Source organism: Sander lucioperca, chromosome 10, assembly GCF_008315115.2.
Source record: "Sander lucioperca isolate FBNREF2018 chromosome 10, SLUC_FBN_1.2, whole genome shotgun sequence".
NCBI lineage: Eukaryota > Metazoa > Chordata > Actinopteri > Perciformes > Percidae > Sander > Sander lucioperca.
The window spans coordinates 11,418,163-11,436,123 of record NC_050182.1 but is presented as its reverse complement, the minus strand read 5'-3'; the positions used below and the strand labels follow the sequence as shown (position 1 = coordinate 11,436,123).

General features: G+C 37.4%; 4 protein-coding genes across 5 annotated transcripts in view; 1 reads left to right on the top strand and 3 right to left on the bottom strand.

Moving 5' to 3' along the window:
* LOC116036026 (fucolectin-1-like) overlaps positions 1 to 2,815 on the bottom strand; it is a 59,561-nt gene extending 56,746 nt beyond the window's left edge. For both annotated transcript variants that reach the window (XM_031279438.2, XM_031279437.2), the window contains exons 1-2: positions 2,701 to 2,815; positions 1,128 to 1,189 (exon numbers count right to left, since the gene is read on the bottom strand). In XM_031279438.2, coding sequence (XP_031135298.1) covers positions 1,128 to 1,185 — 58 coding nt within the window. In that variant the 5' untranslated portion in view covers positions 1,186 to 1,189; positions 2,701 to 2,815. The remainder of the gene's footprint in view (positions 1 to 1,127; positions 1,190 to 2,700) is intronic.
* Positions 1 to 17,961, bottom strand: part of LOC116036029 (fucolectin-like) — a 37,980-nt gene that overhangs the window by 14,038 nt on the left and 5,981 nt on the right. The gene's annotated exons all lie outside the window — the stretch shown is intronic.
* On the bottom strand, positions 5,290 to 11,277 carry LOC116036028 (fucolectin-1-like). Its single transcript, XM_036006365.1, has 6 exons — positions 11,145 to 11,277; positions 10,690 to 10,754; positions 9,117 to 9,402; positions 8,622 to 8,776; positions 7,779 to 8,058; positions 5,290 to 5,672 (listed from the first exon to the last, which is right to left on the bottom strand). Exons 2-6 carry the CDS (start codon positions 10,751 to 10,753, stop codon positions 5,522 to 5,524), a joined length of 936 nt encoding a protein of 311 aa, XP_035862258.1. The 5' UTR covers position 10,754; positions 11,145 to 11,277; the 3' UTR covers positions 5,290 to 5,521.
* On the top strand, positions 14,862 to 17,611 carry LOC116036025 (fucolectin-4-like). The gene is made up of 6 exons (XM_031279435.2): positions 14,862 to 14,907; positions 14,939 to 15,024; positions 15,260 to 15,545; positions 15,847 to 16,001; positions 16,433 to 16,715; positions 16,815 to 17,611. Exons 1-6 carry the CDS (start codon positions 14,894 to 14,896, stop codon positions 16,963 to 16,965), a joined length of 975 nt encoding a protein of 324 aa, XP_031135295.1. The 5' UTR covers positions 14,862 to 14,893; the 3' UTR covers positions 16,966 to 17,611.

Sequence of the window (17,961 nt, the reverse complement as noted above, 5' to 3'; positions counted from 1 at the left end):
AACAATTTATTTTCACCTTTATTTTTCAATGTCCACAAATTCAAATTAGAGCAACTTTTGAAATGGCCTTACCTAACCTCTCTCTTTAACATACTTGTAAATAATAAATAATGGCATATGTTATTTAAACTTAAGGGGGGGCACCAAAGCTTATATATTTCATTAATTTACTGGCTTATTTAAAACAGGGGCAGTGTACAATAAATGTATTGCACCAGATATATCACAATACTAATTCCCATATGTTGTCTCTGGGCATGTAGGCTATAAGTGCACTTTTATAATAGAAAATATATTAACATAACACTAATGTACACCTGTAGAACAGAACTACATATAAACGCCTCTTGTCCATGGGTCTCCTGAAAGACCTCCAGCTGACAGCGGGGTCTGTGAGCATCCCTAGCCGGCCGGCGAGCGAGCGATCCCGGCCTCCACCAGCTGGCTGTCACATCAGACGAAATAGATGAAATAGCAGACGAAAATTGTAAAAAGTTTCCAGTTGTTGGCTGCGAGCTACTATGTTACACTCCCGATCGAATCTAGAATTGATTGCTTTTCCTTAGGTTACTGGATGTTAACAGTGAATTTTATACATTACATTTTTGCAGCTGAATTGGGCCTGGTGAATTTGAGCAAGTTGAAAATATATAAGTTTCATTTTATATATTGTATTTTGCATCTGAATTTGGAATTGTGATTCAGAATTTATAAACTTGGTTGAAAATAAGTTGTTGAAAATTTGAAGAGTAAAATTCAGAGGCAAAAAATTCTGATATATAATTTCAATGCATACATATTCAGTGCTAGAAATTCAATGACTTTTTAATTTCAAAATCCCATGAAACATATTTACTTCCATACCCTTGTTACTATTATTATTATTATTATTATTATTATTATTATTATTATTATTATTATTATTGTTGTATCTTGTATGACCCTAGATTCCTGCCCAGAAAAACTTTCTTTACAGAACAGCCATTTGAGTATACCTCCACCTTTTCTGACCTCCCCCCTTTCATTCAGCGTATTATTAAATGACATCACCAGATATGAGCAATGTACGCAACTACCTTTGATGCTGTTTTATCGTTAAAATACAGATATTCGCACATTATACTTACCGTAACCTGAGCACGTCCCCAAGAGGAGCAGCAAAGGAAAAACCACACTGTTTTTCATTATTCTAGTGGAGACAGACAAGAGAGAATTGTTCATAAATATCAAAACTGCAAATGACATTTCCACTGTTGGCCATTATGTCCTTCAAGAAGAATAAAAACAAAATGGAATATAAAGCAGCAATCTTTGCAGCAATGATCTTGAATGAAGAATAACTGCATAACAGTATTTTTTTAATGGATGAACAATTGGGTAGAGGTTGGTTAAATGTCTGGTCTCTTATTGGCTCTTCCTGCTCTGAGCATACATGTGATTGATCATGTGATCATTTGTGAGCTGCTCCTAAAGTTTACTTTTACACTTCATTGTTGAATTATGTTCGATAAATGTGTAAATATATGAATCAGGTACCACTAAAATACTTCTAACTGGTACTTAAAAAGGTACAGTGGAATAAAACAAGACAATAGGGAACAAGGGAATAACTATTGGATGTTCGAGAGGAAACGAGAAATAAATTATACTCAGTTTTGTAAATACTGGATACCTACAGAATATTCTTTGGGGAAGATGGTTAACCAGTGATATTCTACAGACCCTTTAAAGTAACTAGAAGGGCACTCGGAGAGCACCGACCTCCGGCATGGCCATTCCCTATCTCGCAATGTTAACGAGGAAAAAATATTTTTTGTATCTGCGTGATTCGGATCCGCAATTTAATCGGTTCTTCCTTGGCCCATGCTACACCCTTACACCATGTTTCATTAATTTGTGTTATTCATTTTTCGAAATCCTGCTGACAGACAAACAAACCAACAAACTGAAGTGAAAACATAACCTCATGTAAGGTAATTATGGATGCATAATATGCTACCAAAACTGTGGGACAGTAAAGTTAAAAAAGGGGCTTTTGGAAAATCTCTTCAAACATTTACGTTATGGAAGAACATATTAAATATCAGTGTTGTTTTTGGTGAACTGAACATATTCATTTGCAACTAATAAACATGTACCTGAGCGTCGTTCGCAAGAGTTTAGGACACCCAAGGATTTAAGGCACCCAGCATGTCGGTGCTGTGTCAAAGACTGTCACCTAGTAAATATGTTTCCTCCTAAGTATACCCTAACCAAACCTCATCCCTAACCACGGCTATGCATTTGAACAGAAGGGGAAAACTATTCAACGGTGGAACAGACTTGTCAGAACATCGGTGTTGCTTTTGCAACTAGCAATTTAGACGCAGCGACTAGTACTGCTGAAGCCCGTTCAACACATCAGTTCAGATTTGGAAAAGGTATTTTTATGCAAAATGTGCCCACAGCGTCTAAAAAAACAAGTCTGAACATCAGCCATGAATTTAAACAATACATTGAGTTGAAGCATCCAGGAGGAGGTTCTACTGAAAAAGAATAGCTCTGAGCAGCTCATTTAAAAAAAAAATGGATGAAATGAACATGAACTATTTAATGTTTTGGAACTTAGTTCAAAATCCAAACATTTTAAGCTATGAACATGAACTCAAGATGCATTAATAAAATGACTAAAATAGGAGAAATGCAAAATGAAATGCTTACCCTGATTCCTGGTTAGAACAAATGATTTACCCCTGGAGTCAGTTGATTCAAGTCTGTATCATGCTGATTTGACATTTAATTGTAGCAACAGCTTCTTCAGAGTGAAGTCCTGTTTCTGGAGATACAAATCCTTAAAACCAAGCTATTTATCTAAAATATCTCCCTTAATCAATTATTAATAAATATTACATTAAACACAGACACTATCTAATCACATCACATCATGGGATTTACTCCCATGCACTCCTACTCATCTAGGTTCCAGTGGTCATCTAAGGACACACCATGAAATATACCCCAAAGTTAATGTAATACACACTCATTAATTCCTCACTGATCCAACAGTACCATTTGACGAGGACTTTGGTTTAACACATTCACAGATGCAATAATGATTGGAGAAGGACAAGAACACAAAGCCCCCTTTCCCCGAAAAAGAAGCTAACCCCAGTACAGGGCGTGGATGAGTGGGTACAGGGCCAGGCAGCATGACGGAGACAACCGTAGGACAGAGAACACTATAGAAGGGCTTTCACCGGCGACCCGATAGCTGTTGGTTGGTAAATACGCAGGAACACCAAAAGCGGGAGGAAGCGTGGGTTAATATGTGTATTGATACTGGGATGTCTACACAACTGTGTGAGTCGATTGACTTCAAAAAGTTCGCCACTTTACTTGAACCAAAGTTCAAAACACCTGTTCATGTATGTTTTCTATAGTCTATTGGCTATTTAGTTTTTTTCCTGGCACACGTCACTTACACATTTTTCACTTATTGCGGCGTCTTGTGTAGACTGTTTACATATTTGTGCTCATCATATGTACATTTTATCTACTGGTGTTATTGATGAATACATTGTGAATACATATTTCTAAAACTGTATGATGTTTTTGTTGAGTTATTATTACACAATACTTTTTCTGACCTTTTTGAATCTTGCCCCTACAACCCATATTACAAAAAAAGACTAAAACTAAACTAAAACTAAGCATTTAAAAAAAATAAAAACTAAACTAGCAAACCTGCTTTAAACACTTATTAAAACTAAACTGAATTTGAAAACAAAAAGTCAAAACGAAATAAAAATAAAAACTAATGAAAAATGCAAAACTATAATAACCTTGCTCTGAAGTCACCACCAGCTAGCCTGGTCCTACCAGACTCTCGTATATTTCATTTGTACAGAGAGTCTGGCCACTTGACTTTGGTCAACATCACGGTCTCATCAGCTGATCTGCATCAGCTGAGCTGCAGCAGCTGATCTGCATTAGTGCATCAGCTGGACAATCCCCTCGCTGGTAATGGCTACACTCAACACGGCACGCTACTTAAGCTGATTCAGTTTGCTCCTTCTGCTTGCTGCCTTAGCTGCTCCTAAATGCTGCTAATTTAGCTTGTTTCTACTGCTGCTTTAGCTTGCTCCTAATGCTTGCTGCCTGCTTTTTGCTATCCAACTCCTCCCCTGCTCCACCTTGTCGTGTATAACGTGGCATTTGCTTCTATGTCATCGTTGCTGCTCTGTTCATATGGGGGAATAGTTTAGCTCTCCCAGTCTTAAACTGTGTGAGCGTCCCCTAATGCTGCTGCTGCTGTACCCTGATTCACTGCTCTTTCATGGTGCTCATGAAAGGTCAGGGGACTCCTCTGAACAGAGCCATGCTGCCAAATTGAATTCATAATTCATTCAAAAAATTCTAAAGCTTTTATTGTCTGTGTTGTTCTTGACGTTATGGACCTGACAGAACTTCCTTGAAGGCGGGTACTCTGTTGAAGTTTAAAACTATTGGATCTGCCCAGAGCCACTCTGGATCTGCCATAACCAATCGCTAACGTTTGGTCGTGACGTCGTCATAATGAATAGAGAATTGCATATAGAGCCAGAGTGTGCGACAATTTTTTCTTACTTTTAAGTCTGCTTCCAGTGATCCAAAGTTCATGTAATACGCACTCATTCATTCCTCACAGAGAGATGATTGCACTGATTTTAACAGACCTATTTGACGAGGACTTTGGTTCAACACATTTACAGTTACAATAATGCTTTCACTTAACTGTGAAATGACAATAATGTTTGATTTCATCATGTGTTATGGTAGGGGTGTCTAAACTGCATACAGTTCTATCATCATATGGGAATATCAATCACAGGAAGCTAGAATCGCCCGGTTGGTTGATGTGATGAGCACCTTGATGAAAACTATTAATCTCTTCCGATCAAGGATGCTTAATGTTTGGGAATTTTTTCCACTCAGTTGTGCGCTGGTTTAGTCGTGGGAAGGTTCCATTCTCTGATACCTGAAATTGACTTATTTTGTAAGAAAAAGAAAACAGCTTTGTTGAACTGAGTAACCCTGAGTAGTTGGCAGAACTTAGTTGATCTCACCTTCCGTCTCAACAAGTTGAATAAGCTTGCCATCAAGTGCATAAACATAATAATAGTAATAACTTGTATTTATATAGCGCCTTTCATGAAACCCAAGGACACATTACAGATATGACTGTGACTCATGCAACAATCAATGATTTCATGTGTGCATTGTACATTTGTTTCAGACCAATGATGATCAAATGAATAGAACAATAAGCTGTTTTAATGATTTAATTATATTTCAGTATTGATTACATAGTTTTTATCCTGCAGCAGGTGACAGTACACCAAAAATCTAGCATTAGATTAGAAATTGAAACATGGCCAAACTTAATATGTATGCACTAAGAAGTGGTGTTAACAAAATCGTACAAATGGAATCACTAGGAGCTAATGAATAAGTTTACAATGAAGTGATTTGTTTTTGTTACGCATTGTAAACTTCTTCAGAGCTAATCCAGGCGAGAGCCATACACCTCCACCTCACACAGACTCAGGAACTCTTCTTTTCCTGGGATGACTATGTTGACATAGCGTCCGTCCATCCCATTACACTTGAACTCACCAACACCACCTGCTGGAATACTTGTGATCACAGCACACCTGGCAGAAGAAACAGAAATCAAAAAGGTTGCTCTTTGTTTCTTTAACCAAAGGGCACACAGTTAAATCATACTTTAAAAAGTAAAACTCAGAAAAATTAGATAAAATAATAAAGTATATAATGAACAGTGTTGGGAGTAACGCGTTACAAAAGTAACGCAATTACAGTAATGTATAACGCATTACTAATTAAATTTCGGTAATATTATACTCGTTACAATCTCAGTAACGCGAGTTACAACGCATTTTAACGCAACATTTAGTGGTGCGTTTTTTTTAAGAATTCACCAACACACATTTCTTCACAGGAAAAAAAAAGCCGTATTATTTTCCTGTCGCTGTATTCGATGGTTGAGATGACTGCAGAGACAGATACATTTGCGAGATGGATATTATTTTCAGGAGTTATTACGCTGCGTTGAAGTGAGCTGTCCTGTTTCTGTTCCCGTGGTCAGAGCCAGAACCAGAGACGGTACGGACAGCATGTATGTCCCAACAGGTGACGGTAGTCAGCGGCTGACAGATATAAACATGTCGGGAATTAATGCTGAGGCTTGCTACACGTAAATATCATTGCATTTTATCAGCCGTAGGGAGTAACTCTGCCTGTAGTGGAATGGCTTCGAATGATGACCAAAAGCGCTTGTCTTTTACTGTGACCATTTACTGTTCAATATGTTGCAGTTTTACAAACAAGAAAGTGAACAACTTGAGCCTGACGGACATGTTGCATCTCAGTAAGCTAGCAAGAGTAGGCTACACAACAGACAACTTCCGTGTAGCCTACTTCAAAATAAAAGCACTTCCTGTGACGGTTCGCAGTAATACTAAATTACTGTTAAATAAGGTTGTGTAGGCTACCTTTTCACAAATCAGCTGTAAATCAAGTAGCCTACTGTAAATAATGTAAATAGTGAGTTTTAATCACACTATAATTGAACATTTCCTTTAGAGTGTTTTAAACTAAACAACATGAATTTCTTATTGAAGTGCTATAAACAAACATTTTACAACAATGCCGTACTTTTGAGTATTTTCATTTTCGTTTTACTTATCTATTTTGTATAGCTTTAGTTACTTTGCATATTTATATTAATTATACAAAATATGAATAATCTATGATGTATTAAAGTGGATTCACAAGCTAGCTGCCAAATCAAACTTCCCCTGTTATTTTGGTAAAAGTAACTCAAAAGTAATGCAAAAGTAGTGTAATGCATTACAATTCAGAGACAGTAATATTGTAATATAACTAATTACTCTCAAATGACAGTAACTAGTAATCTATAATGTATTACATTTTGGAAGTAACTTGCCCAACACTGATAATGAAGGAGGTATAACATCGTACAATTCAGTTGAAAGTGTAGTATCTGATGGACTTATAGGTTTAATGTCTGTATAAAGCTCAAATGTGCTGAGTCATAATAAGAACGTTCATCATGGGTACTGTGGCAGTATAGGGAGTAATAATTAACCTCTTAGTGGCGTGATTTCGATGGGATGTTTAAAAGACAGGTCTCGGATTGGATGCTGAGGGGTTAACGAACTATAGGAAGCCCCTGAAGAGGACACTAACCTATGCTATGTCAACTTGACTTCCATAGGTTATCTAACATGTTACCTAAGCTATCCCATATAAGCTGTGAAATGTAAAGGTAGAATTAGAATGCATATTGGCGGTGTGTTCTCCAGACCTTCCATGGAGTCTGTAAATGGATGCTGTAATCTTTGATGTAATAAATCTTTTTATACTAAGAGCAGTGTCTACGAAGTTCCTTCTCCATACAACGGCAACACAGTGCTGCAACTAAAATATGCCACAAAAGCAAGCCAGGTTGAAAAAGTGTGCTTTAAGCTGACTTTTGAAAAACATATAAACAGTAATGTATTCCACAGTTTAGGTGCCACGACAGCAAATGCACGATAGCCGTGATTGCAAATGTAGGAACTGCGAGAAGAGCTTTCTCTGTCGACCTAAATGTGCTAACATTTTTTTTCATTACAGCAGCAGTAAAATATGCTGTGTTGAAATATGAAATACAAATGTATCTAAAGATGTAAAGTGAGAAACCAGGGACTCTAAATGAACAGGTGATAAGCTACCTGGTATTGCTGTTGCCAAAGTTTGCGAGAGAATCTCCAATGCGAATCTCAGCTCCATTGAGTCGTTCTGCGTCTTCATCTCGGTTGGTTATTTTAACAGAAAACACTTTGTGGGTTTTGCGCAGATCCAGTCTCCACCAGGGGTCGATGTTGTTGTTTGTGTGAGTGCAGGAGCCGTCGTCCCACCTGCTGCCATTGTTACCATCTATGGCATTGTATGCAGCGCCAAACATGTACAGTGATGACTGTGTGGCTTTTCCTTGAAGTGCCAGGTTCTCGCCTGCAAAAAGAATACTTACAAAGATTACAATTTTTTCACCTGGACTTGTTTGAGCTTTACATGACAACTAAATCACGGCAAATTGTAGGTCTTATTAAATGCTCCAACATATGTGACTTCTAATATCGTATTCCTATGACTCATTGAAAGAATGTGATTTAATTTGCAGAAAAGACAGGATCAGGGGTGGAGTGGAGGGGGTGGCTTTTGGGGCTCCAGTCCCAAATGTTTTCTCAAAAGCCCCAAATATTTTGGGTTTTTAAAATACCATCAACTGTTCTTTTCTACTAGAACTATGCCATTCCCTGAAGAAACAGAAATCTTTTTTTTTTTTTTATTATTATTAATAGGATGTATAAATGTTACATTTAAAGTCATAACATCTCTCCAAATACACTAATTAAAGTACTAACTACATGTATCACATCGCAAATTTAGCTTATAAGCATGGTGACTTTATAACATAAAAAAATGTGTCATGTGATTATTTTGGCTTATACAGCAGTTTATAATTAAGATGAAAATCCCTGAATATTTATTTATGTAATAGCTCAATTTCTCACCAGTTGGGGCACGGTACCCGTAGACTTCCACTTCACAGAGTGTAAGGATCTTTGATGAACCTGGTACAACCACAGTCACATAACGTCCCTCCACACGATCAGTAAAAGTCAGAGTGAATGATTTGCCTCTACCAATACTAGAAATTTTACCAGCCCTAAAGAAAGAGAATAAAAAAGCAGCACATGAATCACATTTTACTGCCCCAGAAACATGCTTCATTTTCTCAGAACGATGAAAGAAATGCTTAAAGAGATATTTTGCTGATTGATCCTTCTAAATCCGCTGGATGATCTCAGCAGATGTCAGCTGCCCCATTCCTCTATGCACTGGGTCATCTAACACCCCTCCACACACACACACACACACACACACACACACACACACACACACACACAAAGATGACACAGAGCTTGATATAAATCTGCAAAGTATCCCTTCAGTGAAGGAGTTACAGAAGTTATTGTGTTCTTTGAAAATGCAGGATATTTTCTTACACTGGGTTTGAGGCACCATTGTTTTCTAAGGAGTTGCCAATGCGGATCTCTGCCCCATTGATCCTTAATTCACAGCAATCTCCTCTGTTGGTGATAATTACAGAAGTGACGATGTAGGACTCCAGCAGGTCCACTCTCCACCAGGGGTTGCTCTCTTCATCAGTGTGGGTGCATGATCCAGAATGAAAACCAGATTCACGGTTTCCATCAATAGCAGCCTCGGCAGATCCAAATGCGTGCTCATAACGGTCTGACTGGGTTGCTTTTCCACGCAAGGCCACATTTTCTAGGAATGAGAGTTAAAATACATACAAAAGATATGAAATATCGTTTGTGAATTGTTAAGCTTTAATTAAGCTTTAATCAGTGTCTCAACTAATAACTTAACTGTGGTCCTGTCACACTTCGTCTTTCTGTCCCTCCTCTTCAGACCTATAATTAGTCCTCCAAATAAAATCATTGCCATTTTCCATCCGTCCACCTGATGCCCTCGGACTTTCCCTCTTGTCCCCAGCTCTGCCTGGCCTCTCCCACTCACCTCCTCACCTGCATCCCATTCACTCATCAGCCACACTCATATACCAGTTTGCCTCCTTTTGATCCTTCTTAGATCATCCCAGTTGAAATGTGGTTTTCTGTTACCTGCCTGATACATGTTACCTGCCCACACTAGGAGTAAACTTAAACCGTTCAGGTCATTTTCCAACCCAATTGTTATCAACTATAGTGTGTTTCTGTCTTCTGTATTTCTGGATTTGATGTCTTTTTGGATGTGTTCTTTGTATTTGCAGCATGTTGCATTACAGTGCACATGTTGCCAAATTGATTAATGTGTTCCTCAGTGTTTATTATCTATGCTGTGACACGCATGGTTGTTGAATTGGAGATTGAAGATGTTTTCTGTATTTGTTTATACAAATATATACAAAAATCCTGCAGGAATTTGTTGCAGAAAAGAGGACGTTAATCTGCTAATACAGTCCAACTACAAAACAACATTTGGAGAGCCTAGACTAGCTAATACAGCACACAAATTTAATGTGAGCATTTCCCAACTTTTTATGCAGAACACAATTCTGTTGCTATAAACACAAAATTGCATTTAAAAAAGCTGTTGTAAAGCTTTTGTTACCCAACATGTGTTGCTGATGAGTATGTGTTTTTCTATGGAGGGAAAAACTTGCTTATGTCCAGACAAATTATTTGTATAACGATACTTTGGTAACACTTTACTTGAAGGTATCTACATAAGAGTGACATGATATTGTCATGAACACATGACACTGTCATGACACATGAACCCTAACCATAACTCTAACCCTAACCATAACTTGTCATGACAAAAACCGAATGACACTTACTAAAAGATGCGTTATGTCATAAATGTTTGACTTGTTTATAATGTTTATGACACGTTCATGACAGTGTCATGTCACTCTTATGTAGATACTTTCAAGTTAAGTGTAACCGATACTTTTTTACTTTTCTTGCTAACAAAACAGTCAGACACACATTCACCTCCTGGTGATGTTTTACAATGAAGACATCACACATACTGTCGGATCATGCTCACCATAAGTGGAAACTGAGCACGTCTCCAGGAGGAGCAGCAGAAGGAAAACATACAGTTTCATCATTCTGGTTGAGAAAGATGAGAGTCATTACTTGACCATGTTTAAAAAAAAGCACACTTCTTTTTCTTCATTATTACTGTTGAACACTGTTGAGAAATGCATTGCATTAGAATTATGGAGGAGTGATAACAACGGAAATGTTGAATGTGTTAGATTTCAACAAAATAGGAGAAAGTGCAATGATATAGTAGAAGCATTCAGTTGTGGTTGAATTTCACAATTAGGATTAAGGTTTAAATTATTATGGCTATTATTTTCTTCCTTATGCTGCAGAGCTGCATATCTTTTGTAAAGTAATATGTTCTCAAGCAGTGAAAAGCAAGTTGAGACAGCAGGATACACAGGAACTCATGTACTAGATGATCTGATGCTCAAAAGAAATTGAAAGTGTTACCTCGAGACCTCGACAGTCTGATGAGAAAAAAGGCTCCCAAACTAATCTAAGCTATTCTTTTGCCCTTTATATGCATTTCTTTCTTCACCTCTACATCAGTCAAATCATGTCCAACCAATCATCAGAATCAGATCAAATTCATAGTCAGCACTTACCCAATCACAGCCCATTGGTTAACGCCCATGCACTTGATTTTACTTCCCTACTTGTGAGTTTAATTTCAGAGGTTATCCAAGTACATGCAGAGAAGTATGCCAAAGATCATTGATCAATTCATGTCCATTGTTTACCAATATTATTGGTTTAAGAGTAATAACTTAAAAGAAATAATAGGAAACAAATGACTCTTACACTCACTTAGTGGCAGTGGTGGAATAACTAAGGAATGGAAATAACTAATGTCCTCAAGTACTGTACTTGTGTACAATTTTGAGTTACTTTGAGTATTTCCATTTTATGCTACGCTATACTTCTACTGCACTATACCTCGGAGAGATGCGCCTCTGCAAAATAGCCTCGGGCAGGTACTTGTTTTAGTGGAACATGTGTACGTTTAAAAGTTGTTTAGTCGTGTAACAGAAAACTCAGATTGGACAGACAGATAGTCTAGCTGTCTGGATTTACTCTGCAGAGATCTGAGGAGCAGTTAAGTCCTCACATATACACAGGAGTTTAAAATGCCAACACAAAGGAACCCCAAAGCAACGGACATCCGGCCTAAACGAGGGACTTCAGGCGGAATTTCCAGCGGAGCAATCCTGGAAGTGGAAAGTCGTGTATATAGCCTAAAGCATCTAATAATCGAATTATATGATACACAAAATAATATAACACTCTCCAAGGGCCCACTCTGCCCAACTACTTTTTCTTGTACTTTTCAGAGGGGTATTGCAATGTGCACAATCATCTCTGCACACTATAGCTTGATTGAAATGGACCACTACGGCAGGAGGTTTGGTTGTTGAGCAATAATTTACACTTCATAAACTTGTAAACTGATTATAAAACAAAGTTATAACCAACGACTTCAGTTCAGACAACCACCGATTTTGCGAACAGCCTGATGCTCATTACTCACCATCTAATAGTATCGTACTTTAAAGGCATTTGTGTGATTGAGTTCTTTTGCAGCTTGCTCGTTCACCAATCATGTGAGAAAAACAGCAGAAAACAGTGTAAGCCTTAATTAAAAAAAAAGTAACCGTTAATGCTGAAATTGCTTAGTCTCAGGTTTTCATTTTGCGCAATGTTCCAAACTTCTGCTTTATGGCATCATCACTTAAATGTCTGTTTCAACATTTCTTATTTCTACTTCTCTGTTTTTCTCTCTGAAAACACACAAACATAATCCAACTCTATCTAGTTTATTTAGTTGACCAAGTTAGTCTACTCTCTAATTATTGATATTAAGGTGTAATGGCATTTAATATGTAATCATGCCTAATTCTGATAACTTAAAACTTACAACAATTTAGCAATAATACAATCTGAGCAGTTATGATAATGACACCACAATGTGCAAGAAGTGCAAAATGTGGAAGTACTTAGATCCTTTTAAATAAGTAAAAGTATCATTTCAACAGAAAACTATTACAATGATAAAGTCCTGCATTCAAAATCTTACTTGAGTAGAAGTACGTGTGTATGGCAAAATATACTTAAAGTATCCAAAGTAAAAGTACTCATTATGCAGAATGACCCATTTTAGATGCTTCAGTTCTCAAATGATCGTACATTTACAAAAGATAATCTTGCACATGCACGTCTAAAATGGTTATTGAAATGTTCTGTTTACATAATTGATTGCTCTTGATTGGACAGCAGCAACTGCTTTACACATCAGTAAAGTCTTTACTAGCTAAGACATTTCTTAAGTTTTAAGGGTGCATAGTAATTTAGGTAATGACTAAACTAGTTACCAAGAATGTAGAAAGGAACGTATACGTTCAAACTTAGGAATGGATTTGTGACTTGCTTCTGATCTCGAGGAGCTTTCCTTTGTCAACTTCATTGTGTCAGCTGCTGCACTGTGCTTTACAAAATAAACTACTGTGTGTGTGTGTGTGTGTGTGTGTGTGTGTGTGTGTGTGTGTGTGTGTGTGTGTGTGTGTGTGTGTTTTCATGGTGATAAAGGAACATGTCACCCAGTGCAACAGTGTGGCTTAATAATGTGTTTTTAATAGTGGAGCAATGGAGCTCTATGGCACAGAGGTACAAGATTATCAGCCTTTGGTTAATAAGACCATGCATTCATATAATACATTTTAAAGTCAAATCCATTTTCATAATAATATTCATCCATGTCAATCATCATCCGTGTGTACAGAAATTGCACAAATTTTTATTGCTTCTCTGTTTTTATTTGATATTATCATGGACATACAAAATGCAGAATTTAATTTGCATTAGTTGAGGATTTAGCTATAAGCTCTACATGTACATCTACATGTAATTGATTGAATACATTTGACACTTCAAATAAGCTGCTGTGTTGTATTATTTTGTTGTTTTCACCTGTGTTGTCCTGTGTCCTGTTTTTTATGATTGCCTGTTATATGATTTAATAAGTAGTAGCTGTTGATATTGTAGGCTATCTACAGTTACAAAGGTATGAATGAACCTTGAAATACCAGTCATCTGTAAATCATCAATAAACAATAGCATGTGCCATGATAAGATGTACACATAAATATCCCTGTGACAATCCCAAATCACATTCATCAACACAACATCAACTGGGGCTCCTCGTCGATTACTAGTGCTATTTGTAAATACGTCCCTTATGGCACTCCCGTTACCAACAGGTTAATATGTTTCCATTCTCATTTAATCAGAATCAGAAATCAGAATCAGAAAGGGTTTTATTGGTTTTATTGCCAAGTACGTTTTTAACACATTTTGGTGTTGGTGTTGTTTTGGTGTTGGTAAGTCAATACATTTTCATACAATTATATTCATCCATGGCAAGCAGTATCAGCAACATTAAAATTCTTATCTCTGTGTTTATATCTGACCAGGAAGGACAACTGTAGTTATTAAGGAATTGACAGTAAACAGCAAGTACATGTGGCATGTTTTTCAAAACAAAAGGCAGCCTATCAAAGCAAAGCACATCATGAAATTTGACATTGTTGCAATGTACTGTACATACAACTCATTCAACTAATTTCATGATGTAACCTGCCCCCAGATTTTGTCAAAATCTAGTGTTAAAACCTTCATTCTTTCAGCTGAAGCTGAAGTTTGATGAATGGTGTGGCAATAGTAAGTAAAAGTATTGAATCTTAAATCTAAAAAACCAAAGGTAGACAGCTAGACAAAACAAACATCATAAAAATGAGCTGATCCCTGATTTCCTTGATTGCAGACTCAAGCCTTATCTACATACAAGGACAAAGACAAGTCATCTGTGGTAAATCATCAATAGACAATGGTATGTGCCATGATAAGATGTGCACATAAATATCCCTGTGTGGTCCACACCAAATCATATTCACCAACACAACATAAACAGCGGCTCCTCGTCTTCCTGAGTTTATATAGGTCAAGGTATGTGGTTGTAGTTAAATAATGGTGCTTTTAAATACACAGTCTGTAGGGTTATTTGATTTTTGTCTTGTGCATTGGTTACGACTACACAGTTTCTTATTTGACACTAGTTTTTCATTTTAACTGTTAATTTATTTTATGCAGTATAAGTATCTAAATTCTGGTTGTTGTAGGTCAGGGATAGATTGTATACAGTAATAATGATGACAATGTTTATTCATTCAGTGTCTTCTATTATTGACTCTCTGGTCTGTCTCAACCAGAACAATGAAACACAATTCAGTTCTGCTTTTGCTGTTCCTTCTGGGGACGTGCTCGGCTTACACCTACCGTAAGTATGATCCTGCTAAATCTGTAAAATCTCTGTTAAAGTCCACCTCCAATCAAAATGTGTTTTGCTTTTTGTTATCACTTGGACTTTTGAGCATCACTGTGCAGTATGATTCATGTCCAGAGTTTTACACTAGAATGCAGTTTTCACATTCATCTGCTAAAGGGGGACATACTGTATATCAACGATGTGTTCACAACTTGTAAATTTTAACATTTAACTGTTTCATCCACAGAAAATGTGGCCTTGCGAGGAAAAGCAACCCAGTCGGTGCGTCATGCAGACTTGTATGGTTTTGCCCACAATGCTATTGATGGAAACCGTGAATCTAACTACTTTGCCGGTTCATGCACCCGCACTGATGAACAGACCAACCCCTGGTGGAGAGTGGACCTGCTGGAGTCCTACATCGTCACCTCCATCATCATCACCAACAGAGGAGACTGCTGTGCAGGAAGGCTCAACGGGGCAGAGATTCACATCGGCAACTCTTTACAAGATAATGGTGCTGCAAACCCAGTGTGAGTGAATGTTATTACTTTTTAAATACAGGGTTTCCCCCAGGAAATTGTTTAGCAGACGCAAGCCACCCTAAGATGCTGACTCAGCTCATCTTATTAACTATTGGCTAGTAGATTATAAACTAAACGATAGCAACACTCATTGAACATGTGGAATTTGCTGTATGAAATAGCGTCTACTCTTTTTTCAGCTGATTAAGTGTTGGTGTTATTGATTACTTTATATTGCTCTTTACCTTTCAAGTGGCCTACTGCATTTATGAAACAACTTCATGCACTGCTTCCCCTATCTCTCTTTTAGGGCTGGTGTAATTTCTCATATTCCAGCAGGCAGGTCTTTAAAAATTACTTTTACCAGACTTGTGGAGGGACGATATGTGACTGTGGTTCTACCAGGTTTAAAAAGAGTTCTTACCCTCTGCGAAGTGGAAGTCTACGGGTACCGGGCCCCAACTGGTGAGGAATGAGTACGTGGCTGAAGCCAGATGTGATTTTCTAGATGATGGCTCTGTTTCATTTTATATCTGCCTCACCAGCCAGCTCCTTTATTTTGAAAATGAATGGTAAATCATGAGAAAAAAAAGTTTCTCAAGATGTGAAAATGTGCTATTGTGGATACAGCACAATTTACACATGTACTACTGCTAGCTGCTGGTGCATCCTTAAAGTTTTGCTGTGTTGATCCAAATTAACAACAGGCATCTTCACAACTTTTCATGATCTCTCCATTTTTGACTGCAGTTTCCTCTTACCATTGGATAGGGTAACAATATGCTTGTTGTTAAATTTCAGTTTCAAGACATATAGAGATTTGGGCAACTTTGAGAGATCAAGGAAAACTAGTTATAATGATGGTAATGATGTTTGTGAATGTGTTCTGTTTGCAGGAGAGAACCTGGCAGTCCAAGGTAAAGCCTCACAGTCATCATTGTATTCTAACGGCATTGCATATAATGCTATAGATGGGAATCGTGACGGCATCTGGAGCCAGGGTTCTTGTACTCACACAAAAAACGACTTTAATCCCTGGTGGCGACTGGACCTGGGCAAAACCCACAGAGTGTTTTCTGTTAACATAACCAACACTGTAGATTCTATCCCACAACGACTCAATGGAGCTGAGATTCGAATTGGAGATTCTCTTGATAACAAAGGAAACAACAATCCTAGGTAGTTTACAGTGCAAATAGTAATAGTAACTTGTATATATGAAATTAGTATTAATTTATTCAAATGATCATGAGTTAAAGTATTTTCTTCTTCTGCTAGGTGTGCTGTGATCTCAAGCATCTCTCCAGGTTTCACTGAAACCTTCCAGTGTAACGGGATGGACGGTCGCTACGTTAACATCGTTATTCCTGGAAGAAGCGAGTACCTGACCCTGTGTGAGGTGGAGGTGTACGGCTCCAGACTGGATTAGGTCTGAGGAGGTTCAAAATGTATAACAACATTTTACATTGCAGATGTTCAGCTGATGCTCTTGTACAGACTCCTGTTGCAATCATAGATGAAGATGAATTTGCTATCTACAGACAGATGGGAGTTCTAGCTTGTTAAACTAGAGCTAATCCAGTAAAAAAGTAATGTCATTTAAAGTTAATGCGGCATTGTCTGAAAAAGCGACCCAGCCAGATCATAGTGGTGACAATGGTAATTCAGCCAGTACATTAAGGTCCATCAGTTTGAGTCAGTCAGTTAGAGAAATCAAACACATTTTCAGAGCTTTTGTAGTTTTATTTTATATTATTATGGACCTATTTCCTCCTTATTTGTCCTCATGTGGTCTTTTCAGCATCTAAATTGAATTCCTGCGAATTCAAAATACACATGTACAACTGTATTTATGTGGGAATTGACAGTAAACAGCAAGTACATGCGGCATATTTTTTTTAAACAAAACGTGGCCTATAAAATGAAAACGCATAACAAAAGTGCGTGTTTACATTGTTGCTATGTCCATTCAACTAATATCTAATGTAACCTGAATATTCCATGGATGTATTAAGAGAACGGAATATTCCTCTCATTTCCTTATCATGTTGCAAGAATAAAATAATGTTACATTATCTGTGTCTGTGTGTGAGAGTCAAGATGGCTCCATCCTGTGGTGCCACTACACTGCTCTGATTGTTGGTGATGTTTGTTTTTCATGCTGTATGCTTGTTCAGTTATGGACAGAGTGAGATTTCAAAAATCATCCAAAAAGGATCCCCTGGGACTTTAAAAGCAGGTCACAAAAATGAAGTTTAATTTTTCTTAAGGCTCAGTATACTTCCTTAAACAGCTGGGTACTGTAGTTATAAGCAAACTTTCCTCAAACAAGTCATTATTGCATTTGTTGGAGATTTTACATATATATATATTTACATATATTACTGAATGAAGATGTCAAAAAATGACCATACCTTTTGTTATA

Coding starts and splice junctions, on each gene's coding strand:
- LOC116036025 (XM_031279435.2), top strand. Junction 15,025..15,259: donor GTGCTCGGCTTACACCTACC/GTAAGTATGATC, acceptor TTTCATCCACAG/AAAATGTGGCCTTGCGAGGA. Junction 16,002..16,432: donor CGGGTACCGGGCCCCAACTG/GTGAGGAATGAG, acceptor TTCTGTTTGCAG/GAGAGAACCTGGCAGTCCAA.
- LOC116036028 (XM_036006365.1), bottom strand. CDS start 10,753: ATGATGAAACTGTATGTTTTCCTTCTGCTGCTCCTCCTGGAGACGTGC. Junction 8,059..8,621: donor CGGGTACCGTGCCCCAACTG/GTGAGAAATTGA, acceptor TTCTTTTTGCAG/GCGAGAACCTGGCACTTCAA. Junction 5,673..7,778: donor TTTGGCAACAGCAATACCAG/GTAGCTTATCAC, acceptor TTCTTCTGCCAG/GTGTGCTGTGATCACAAGTA.